At 38.3% G+C, this 10,959-nt stretch overlaps 1 protein-coding gene across 1 annotated transcript in view; it reads right to left on the reverse strand.

The window, feature by feature from the left end:
- The window catches only part of LOC102842298 (chromosome unknown open reading frame, human CXorf58), a 40,930-nt gene that overhangs the window by 8,612 nt on the left and 21,359 nt on the right, over window positions 1-10,959 (reverse strand). The window contains exons 6-8 of the mRNA XM_006835672.1: window positions 10,313-10,444; window positions 6,057-6,286; window positions 3,363-3,525 (exon numbers count right to left, since the gene is read on the reverse strand). Coding sequence (XP_006835735.1) covers window positions 3,363-3,525; window positions 6,057-6,286; window positions 10,313-10,444 — 525 coding nt within the window. The remainder of the gene's footprint in view (window positions 1-3,362; window positions 3,526-6,056; window positions 6,287-10,312; window positions 10,445-10,959) is intronic.

Genomic DNA, 10,959 nt, shown 5'->3' on the forward strand with positions numbered 1-10,959 from the left:
ACTAAAGTACTCCCATGTAAACTATCATATAATTCACAATAAAACATTAAAAAAGTATAGACCTAGGAATCTGGGGCAAGATGGTGGAGTAAGCAGACACACTGAGCTGACCCTCTGCAACAAAAGCATGAGACTGAGTGAGAATGAAAAGAAACAGGCAGAATGTAGGCTGGCATGGTGCAGTGATCTTGAGCTTTTGTGAGCAGCTGTTTATATAGTAGCCTGTAGGCATAGGATGTGGTTAGAGGTTGGCGGCTAGGGTGTGCAATTCTCCCTTGTGCCTGGGACTTCCTGGTAACCAGGAATATGGCTAGTCCCTGTCTTCACTGACTCAGTGGCTAGTGACATTCCTTCTAGATCAACTTCTCCTCTGCCTGGGATCGAGTACCTGGCATAGTGCCCCTGCTTCTGGAGGCATGTGAACCTGCCCTGAACTGTGTTACACAAAAAGTGAACAGAGAACTAACTGCGTTCCTACTTCAGGTCCCTACCACATCCACCAGGACTACACCAGTGTATTAAGTAAATATGAATATGACACCACAGTGTCACAGAGAAAACAGACAATTTCGGCTTACTCAAAGAAACAATACAGAGTGCCTAAAACAAGTGACCAAAATACAGAGTCAGAAAATGTAACACCAGAAATGTTATTGGAACTAACTGATAAAGAATATAAAAGAATGCTAATTAGGCAACTTCAATGGATTGCGAGAAAGATTGAGAAAACTACAGATGAAATCATGGAAAACATAGACAAAGCTGTGGAAAAATTCAAACAAACTGACAAAATAATTGAAGAAACAGAAACCATACAAAAACAACAGTTAGAAAGCCAGATAGGACAAAGAAATAGAATTAGAATGGAAAATCGAATTATCAAGCTTGAAAAAAAATCCTCAATATTCATGGTTTAAAATTAAGAAAGGTGTGCAAGAAGGTTGTATTCTTTCACCATGCTTATTCAACCTGCATGCTGAGCAAATAATCCAAGAAGCTGGTTTCTATAAAGAAAAATGTGGCATCACGATTGGAGGAAGACTCATTAACAATCTGTAATATGCAGATGATACAACCTTGCTTGCTGAAAGTGAAGAGGACTTAAAACATTTACTGATAAAGATTAAGAGCACAGCCTTTGGTATGGATTATATCTCAATGTAAAGAAAACAAAAATCCTCACCACTGGACCAATAAACAACATTCTTATCAACGGAGAAAAGATTGAAGTTGTCAAGGACTTCATTCTTCTTGGATCAATTACCAACACTCACGGAAGCAGCAGTCAAGAAATCAAACGACGTATTGCATTAGGCAAATCTGCTGCACAAGACCTTTTTAAAGTGTTGAAAAGCAAAGATGTCAGCTTGAGGACTAAGGTGCGCCTGACCCAAGCCATGGTATTTTCAATAACCTCATATGCATGTGAAAGTTGGACAGTAAATAAGGAAGACTGTAGAAGAATCGATGCTTTTGAGTTATGGTGTTGGAGGAGAATATTGAAAGAATGTTGAAATTCTATGGCTGCCCATAGAACCAACAGATCTGTGTTGGAAGAAGTGCAGCCAGAGTGCTCCTTGGAGGCCAAGATGGCCAAACTTTGTCTCTCATACTTCGGACATATTCTCAGGACGGACCAGTCACTGAGGACGGATATCATGTTTGGTGAGGTGGAGAGTCAGAGAAAAAGAGGAAGACCCCTAACGAGATGGATTGGCCAAGTGGCAGCATCTATGGACTCAAGTGTGGCAACAGTAGTGAGGTTGGTTGGGCCAGGATCAGGCAGTGTTTAGTTCTGCTGTGCATAAAGTCACTATGAGTTGGTACTGACTCGATGGCACCTAACAATAACAACAATAGAGGAACAATCAGAAAAAAAGAACAAAAAAACCCAAAGAAAGCCTAAGATTTATGTGGGACATTATCAAGAGGAATAACTTACAAGTAATAGGAAAGCAAGAACAGGAAGAAACCGAGAAAATACCATAGAGATTATTGTCCAAAAGTTACTAGAAGAAAACTACCCTAACATCATGAAAGATGAGACGATAGCCATCCAAGAAGTTGAATGAATTCCAAACAGGACAGACCCTAAAATAAATCAGAGTTTAGTCTTATTACTTCTCTTTTATAAGTAATTTTTCATTTTTCCTGAGCTGCTCTCAGGATTCTTTCCTTGTCTTTGGTTTAGAAAAGTTTTGATTATAATATGTCTTGGCATTTTTCTAGGGCCTATAGAGAACCATACAGTTTGCAACCAAAAAAAAAAAAAAAAACCCAAATAGACACACACACAAAACTCAAAGTAAAAAAGGGGAAATAATGTAGTTATAGAACTTTCAGAAGAACAGGAACCCAAATAGATGTCAAGAAAAAATAAAATAAGCCTACTAACTGTAACCCAACCCAACACTAATCCCAGTCCTTATCGTAACACTAAACAAAATCTTAGGCCTAGCTGAGACATAGCCAGAGTCCCAACCCTAAACCTCACTCCTTATCCAATCTACTCTTCCCCACAAAAAAAGTGTATAGACCTAGATGGATGATGTATTGAGAAACAATAGCTTCACATGTTGGTAATTTTTTAAAAATCAAGGTTTCTATGATTTTGTAGCACTAACTTTTTAATTTATCCCCATATACAGAGGCAGACTTTACATGGTATGTTGTTGTTGTTGTTAGGTGCCATTGAGTCAATTTTGACTCATAGTGATCCTGTACAGGGTTTCCAAGGAGCTGCTGGTGGTATGAACTGCTGACTCTTATGTTAACAGTCCAGTGCTTATCGTACAGTGCCATACCAGGACTCCTTATATAGTATGGTGGTGGTGGTGGTGGTTGTGTGTTACTGAGTAGGTTCCAACTCATAGTGATGCTGTATAGGGTTTCTGAGTTTGTAAATCTTTCTGGGAGCAGAAAGCCTCATATTCCTTCCTTGAAATGACTGGTAGATTAGAACTACTGATCGTGCAATTAGCAGCCCAGTTTATAATCCACTCCTGGGATTATGATACAGGGGCTTCTATTACATAGTATGTTGCTTAACATATTTAGATAGAAATTATTTTCATTTGAGAAGTACCATCAGAGATGTGCTGAATTACAGTACTGACACAAAGAGACTCTCCCCCCACCAAATTATGTTGATGTGGAGCTAAAACAACTGGAATTTATCAAAATAGTTAATAATACTGTTAAAAAATTTTTTCCCCATGAAAATAGCTTTATGTTATCCAAGGTGTATACGAAATTTACAGATTAGGAAAATTCTACTGTGGAAATAATTTTGCTCAGTGATTGTACTTACAGGTAATTTGAATATTTTCTAAAACAATAAATTCAGTACAAGTTAAACTTACGGTCACTGGAGTAGCATCTTGTTTGCTTTCCTTCATATAAGCTTTTCTCATTTTTTCAACTTTCATTTGGGCCTTTTTGGATCGACGGCCCAGATGTTTCATTTGAGTTTGCTTTTTATAAGGTCGATATAAAGGCATGATTGTTAAAGAGGGTGAAGGGGACCTAGAACATTTTTATTATAGGAAGAAAAAAATCACACAAAGTAAAATTTAAATGGAAGGGAAGTTCTAGATTTTATTAAACTATTCTTAAATAATCTTATGAGAGGGTTTCAAAATTGGTGGAAAAATTCCATTATCTTTTTAATTCCAATTTTCCACGAACTTTCTGAAATCCCCTTGTATAACAGTCCTCAGTCCTTGGAACAATAATGTACTTAAGGTTTTAATTCAAAGTGATCATTTCTGCTTGAGCTATTTAGCATAGGTCTTTATCTGCCACTTATAAAGGTGTTTAGATAGTGCTGCTGGCACACTGATGAGGATACAAAGGATAAAAGCTGGTATCAATTTTAAATGTTTTCCCGGGAAATACTGGGTAGTAGTGTGGTGCTGTAAGATGCTAACCTCAAAGTCGGTGGTTCAAACCCATCAGTGGCCCCTTGGAAACCCTGTAAAGGGTCATTATGAGTGGGAACTGACTCGATGACACTTAATAACAACAGCCATTTGAATTTTTTTTCTTTTACACCATATTGTGGTGGTGGTTGTCTTGTTGGGTCCTGTTGAGTCAGTTCAGATTCATAGCAATCCTGTATAGGGTTTCCAAAGAGTTGCTGGCAAGATTGAACCTCCAACCTTGTGGTTCAAATTGACCTTTTTAGTCCAGTGCTCTATCCCACAGTGCCATACCAGGTCTCCTTATCCCATATACTAGCATCAAAAAGTATTTACATTTCATACTGGCTGAAAAAAACAAGCTGTTGTACTTTTAATTTTACTTCAGTGTTGGGATCAGACGCAGTTGGCATCATGCCCACATCCCCTTGGTTTTACCAGTGCAATGCACATAGGCTCAACTGCCAGCTGCCAGCATCTGTATCACTCAGCCTGAGAGCTTTCTTTAAAAATAAGAGCTCCTATGCAAGCCCCTATGTATCCTTTCCTAAGCAGCCCTTAACTAATGAGAGCTGGATGACAGTGTGTAAATACCACAAATCCTTTGCTTACTATGGGATAGCTCTGAGATGCACTGGCACTGGCATTCCCTGGAGGGATTAAGCTCCAGTTACTGACAGTGGTAACTTGCTTGATAACACACCCTGTTTTGGCTGCCTTCTCTTCCCTGTCTTACTTTTCCACCTACCCAGTCATTGTTTCCTAGGATCACTTCCCAAATAAACACTTGAATCCTTATCTCAGGGTTTGCTTCAGGGAGATCCCCAAACTAAGACTGCAGGAAGCCTTTATGAAAGTACTTGTTCCTCTTTAATTGATTTAGAATCTGGCTACTCATTTGGCTCTTAAGTGACTCATTCTTGGATAATCAGTAGCATGAATCAAAACAGCAGTGAGCCTCGGGTTATAGATGGTGGCAGCGAAAATTACATCACTTATTTGACCTTGTGGTAATAGGGTCAAGTTATATATTCAGTTCTTATATGAACAAGTTAGAGAAAATCTATTTCATGATGACAGACAGTACCCTAAACCAAGCCATCTGTCTGGCAAATGTATAGCCTTGATCATAAAATAAATGAGTTAAATTATGTTATTGGGTCAGCATCATTCATCTCTACTCTTGGGGAAAAAAGCAGCCTTTTGCCTGACAGTGGGTCATTGGTGTCTTCTTCATGGACTAAAGGAGTATTTTTCATTTCAAATAAAAGTGCATGAAAATAGATTACCAACAGATCTTTTTTAGTCTTATCTCTTTTTTGTAAGAAAGCTGTAATTTGCAAATAAAATGGGCTAGATGGGCCTTGGTAATGGAAAAGAAAGAATATAATTGGAGGAGTCATCTTCTGTCTATATTGTTTCAGATCATAATACAGTTTTGGTTTGCTACAATATACATTTTTATAATGTGAATTGGCTCACAAGCTATTGGTGAAGAAGGGAATAATGTCAGTGTAATTCATATGCAATTTATCCTAGGCAAGGGGTGGGGGGCAGAACAACAAGAGCAGAATTATAACCATTAGCAGAAAAGGAAAAAGCCCTCCACTCCATGCTGCACGGGCAATGGGAGCTCTTTTGGCAGTATTTCTGAAAATAAAAACTAGCACCTGTATCCAGAGAGGCACAACCCCCACCCTTCCTCATCTCACCCCACCCTCCAGCCTTGGGTGGCTCTTGCTTCTTGGCACATTGCACTGCTTCTCATGTTCACATACAAGTCTACCACACTGGTCCAAGGCTCTACTTCCATTTGCACTGGTGCCCACCACCAGCTCTAATGAAAGATTTGATAGCATTTCTACTACTGTTGCATATATATATATATATATTTTTTATATTTGCTGTGGCAGACTTCAGCCATAGTAAACTGTCTGCCTGGTGGTCCAAGTTATTTACCCAGGTTCCAATTGTTCTTTTTGTGTTCTGGTTACAAAGATATATAAGTTTTGAACAGTTGGTACCAACCCTATTTTTTCCCATATGCCTTCTTATCTTGAGTGAGCAATTTGGCAAAATGGTATCATTTTCAGTAAGGCCCCTAGTAGTGCAATCTTGATGAAGGATTATTTTTACCTAACTGCAGAAACAATCTGTAGCTGGTGCTGACGCATCTCTTCTGTTTTTGGTTTCTGTGTTAGAAACTTTATTTCTTTTTGTAGACGGGCTGAGAGTGTCCCAGACTCTGCATAATCAACTATATCATACATAATTGTGTTTCTGGGAAAGTTTTCGAGGTTTAATCTTCTCCAATGGTTATTTCTGCCACCAGAACGTGCAGGAATTTCATCCATGAGACTGGTATACTGTATGGAAAAAACAATTATGAAGGTTGGCTATGGGTACTCTAAAATGTTTTTTGGATATATTTCCCAAGGTTCCACTCAAATGTCACTTAATCCAAAAAGCATTCGTTAATGCCAGCTCTGAATTTCATCAGCATCATTCTTCTATGAGGTTTTTTTTTTTTTTTTTTTACTTTTTATGTCGTCTCTCCTTTGATTCCTGCCTTTGAATGTCACACAGTATCATGCACATCATATCATACTCACTCACTAGTTAATGCAAATACGGCAGTAGTGGTGGTGTGCTACTGAGTCAATTCCAACTCATAGCGTCCCTGTATAGGGTTTCCAAGGCTGTACATGTTTCTCCCACAGAGCAACTGTAGATTTGAACTGCTGACTTTGCGGAAAGCAGCCCAGTTCATAATCTACTATGCTACCAGGACTCCTTATTGCAAATATAAGTAAGACAAATTAAACTCAGTGGGAGCCAATTATTAATGATTATAGTTATGTGTTCAGCATACCTGGTAGTGTTTGTCCATGACATGCTTGGGTTGACAGGACATTTGCACAAGTATTTTTTAGAAATGACAAGTTCATCTTTGATGGTAAGTGGTGAATGTCACTGCTTTTATTTGGAGCATTTGTAAAAATCTCACTTCTTTCCAATTTAAAATAGTATCAAATTATGAATTTAAATAATACAAATCTATATAATCCATTAAAAATTACAAATATTTATTGAAGAGATAGGAATAAAGCAGGAGGTACCACAGTGCTGGTGGGTATGTGCGGTGGAGTTGGTTCTGACTCATAGCGACCCTGTACAGGGTTTCCGAGGCTGTAAATCTTTATGGGAGTAGAAAGCCTCATCTTTCTTCTGCGGAGCAGCTAGTAGTTTCAAACTGCTGACCGTGATATTAGCAGCCCGACTTGTAACCACTCCGCTACTAGAGCTCCTTACTACAATGCTAGAAAATGAAATAACAGCCAGGCACTGTGGGTTAATGTGCCAGACTGCAAAGCCATTTGAACTGCAAGGTCGGCAATTCAAGCTCACCAGCTGCTCCTCAGAAACCCTATACAGGGTTGCTATGGGTCGGAACCGACTCAGTGGCATTTCACAACAACAACAACACAAAATACAAGGCGTTCTGGTAGCATAGTGGTTACGAGTAGGCCTGCTAACCTTAAGGTCAGCAGTTTGAAGCTACCAGCTATTCCGTGGGAGAACAATGAGACTTTCTGCTCCCATAAAGATCTACAGCCTTGGAAACTCTATGTAGGGTTGCTATGAGTCGGAACCGACTCCATGGCACATAACCACCACCACCACACACAATGTACTGGACCACAAGGTTGGTCTGAACCACAAAGTTAGTGGTTCAAATTCACCAGCTGATCCTTGGAAACCCTATACAGGGTTGCTATGAGTCGGAACCAACTTAATGGCACGTACCAACATCAACAACAACAAATTACATAAAGTATAAACTTTGCCTCTATATCATCAGATTATTATGTAAATAACAGATACATATCACGAATCGGGCTGCGAACCTTAAGGTCAGCGGTTTGAAACTACCAGCCGCTCCGCGGGAGAAAGATGAGGCTTTCTACTCCCGTAAGGATTTACACCCTCGGAAACCCTGTACAGGGTCGCTATGGGTCGGAACCGACTCAACGGCACTTAACAACAACAACAGCATCATGATTAGTGACAAATCATGTCACTTCTTTCAAAGTCTGGCAGTGACTTGTCACTCAGCATCTGCTATTCAGTTCACACACAGATAGCAAAATGTGTAGCTGTACTACTTCCTTGTCTCCCAGGGTTACTTTACACTTTACAAAAATAGATATTCAAAAGAGAGAATTGGTCAGCAAAGCAATGAAAAGTGTTAACACTGAAGTGCCATTCAAATTGTACCTAAATGGAGTTCTAAAAGAAACTGGTGACTGGGGAAATGGTGACACTGCCATCATTTAAAAGACTGGAGATAAAATGTTGGAAATTTTCATCTTCAAGTCTGTAAATTCTGTGATCTTTTGACAATGGGACTTAATGAGGTTTTAAAATACGTGCCCAAGATCAACAGCTAATAAATGGCAGAGCAGATCACTGGCAGTTCTGAGATGTTTACCCATCTTATTACTCCACTCTCAGGAAAGAAAGCATACAGATGTCCTCGCTTTGCATGGTAGTGCCAAATAAAACCAGCTCAGACCCACTGCCATTGAGTCAATTTCCACTTATAGCAACCCTTCATAGGGTTTCTGAGGCTGTAAATCTTTACAGGAGCAGAAAGCTTCATCTTTCTCCCGAGGAGTAACTGGTGGATCCAAACTGGATCTTGTGGTTAGCAGCCATTACACTACCACGGCTCCTTGTATGGTAATACAGGATATAAGAATGACTAAGCTGAAAGCATTGGTGCTATTCCTCAGAAAACCTACACAGGGTCACTGTGAGTCAGAACTGACTTGGTGGCACTTAACAACAACAAACTACAACTTGAAAACATACAAAGCGATCCTAATAATCAATGGGGAAATTTGTGATTTTCTGTGACCTTTAAAAAGTTTCACACAAACATTAAAACGCTCTAAGTGTGTAGGAAAATGTAAAACAAGAAAACTTATAAATAGTGTGCTATAATTTTAAACATTAGAAACATTGAAAATTGAAGGGTTTTCTTTTAAAAGATGCATTTAACTTTGAATATACTAAAAATCATTGAGTTGTACATTTTAAATGGGTGGATTATACAAATATGGTATACAAACCTCAATGAAGGTATAAAAAAACTTACCAAAAGTAGTTTATGTATTTTAACACACTAAAACATTTAGCTAAAAAAAGTAACAAATAAGGACAGAAGTGTAGTTTGAGAAGTACTTACCTTCTTGTTGTCATGTAACTTACATTACAGAGCTATCATCTTTTCTATGCCTTGACTTGTCATACTCATAAATTTGGATCAGCTTCCAACATTTTATCCTTTGTATTTTAAACGTGAAACATCTCCGAGTTCCTTTCACGTGATTTTTTTTTTCCAGCCTTGTCCTTTTCATCACAGCGACTTTCTTTGTTTACACTGATAAATTCACCTTCACCAAGTTTCTCTGACTGCATATTTACAGTCTTTTAAATGATGGCAGGGTTAACATTTCAACAGTTACCATGATGAATCTCTTACCACCCTTTTAACCTGACTGCACACCACACTCCTCTGTATTCTTTCTTCTCCAGTCCCGCAGACCTGCTTCTGGGTTCTGGCATCCCCTCCTGCCACTGAGCCCTTGCCTGGAATTCACCAACTGTTTACCCCTACACTTCAGCTCAGTCAGCACTGCCTCAGGGAGACTGTGGCATACATTGTTGCTTGCCCAATAACCATTCCCTACTTCTCCATTGCTAACAGAACCCTGATTTTTTTTTTCAGGTATACTCAGGGCTGGATAAGGACAGCAAGGTCGATTTGAACTGCAAGGTCAGTGGTTCAAACTCATCAGCCACTCTTCAGAAACCCTGTACAGGATCGCTATGAGTTGGAACTGACTCGATGGCACTTAACAACAATAACATATAACATACTCAGCAGATAAAGAAAATGTGGTACATTATTCAGCCATAAAAAGGAAAATAAAGTACTAATATATACTCCAACATAGATAAACCTTGAAAACATTTGGTTATATAAAAGGCAAACATATATTGTGTGAATCAATTTATATGAAGCATCCAGAATAGTCTATAGAACTAAGAAGCAGATTAGTGATTGACAGGGTCTAAGGTGAGAGGAGACTGGGGAAAGGCTGCTTCCTGAGTGCAAGGTACTCTTTTTGGAGTGATATAAAGGTTCTGGACCTAGATGATTGCACAATACTGTGAACTTACTTAAAATGAATTGTACACTTTAAAATGGCTAAAATGTCACATGTTATCACACAATTTAAAAAAATGTATGATTATTTCTTCTTGGAGTATAGTGTCAGTAAGGCTGCTTGCTTGTTTTCAACATCTAAATTTAAATTCCTTACTTTCATGTAATCTTTCAATGTGATAATATCGATTTCATCAGTTATTTTGAACTTATGGAAAAAACGTTGATCTTCCAAAATTTGCTCAAGAAATTGTTTTTCTCCCATCATGTTATAAGCACCAACCATTGCCTATAAAATGGAAACAGATTTTTGAAACAGTGGCACAATAATAATAAAGGTCAGCACACACTTTACATAATTTTTTGACAAATGCAAGAAATATTGTTCATATTTTCTGGCAGCTTACTATTCAACAATATTTCAAAGAGAAGATTATATGGAGATTTTTTTTTAACCACTGAAAATTTGTTTCTATAGTCATACCTACATGGTTTAAATTTTTTACAGCAGAATAGATAGCTGAGTCCACAATACTTAGGGGACCACAATTTAAAAAGAAAAATTTGGAAACAAAGGACTTATACAAAGAAAACTACAAAACACTATACTACAGGAAATCAAAGAGACCTACAAAAATGGAAGAATGTACCATGCTCCTGGATGGTATTAACACTGTGAAAATGTCAATACTGCCCAAAGCAATTTACACATATAGTGCAATCCCAATCCAGATTTCAATGATATTCTTCAAAGAGATGGAAAAAACAATTACAAACTTTATATGGAAAGGAAAGAGACCCAGA

This window comes from Chrysochloris asiatica, unplaced genomic scaffold (genome assembly GCF_000296735.1).
Source record: "Chrysochloris asiatica unplaced genomic scaffold, ChrAsi1.0 scaffold00018, whole genome shotgun sequence".
NCBI classification, from domain to species: domain Eukaryota; kingdom Metazoa; phylum Chordata; class Mammalia; order Afrosoricida; family Chrysochloridae; genus Chrysochloris; species Chrysochloris asiatica.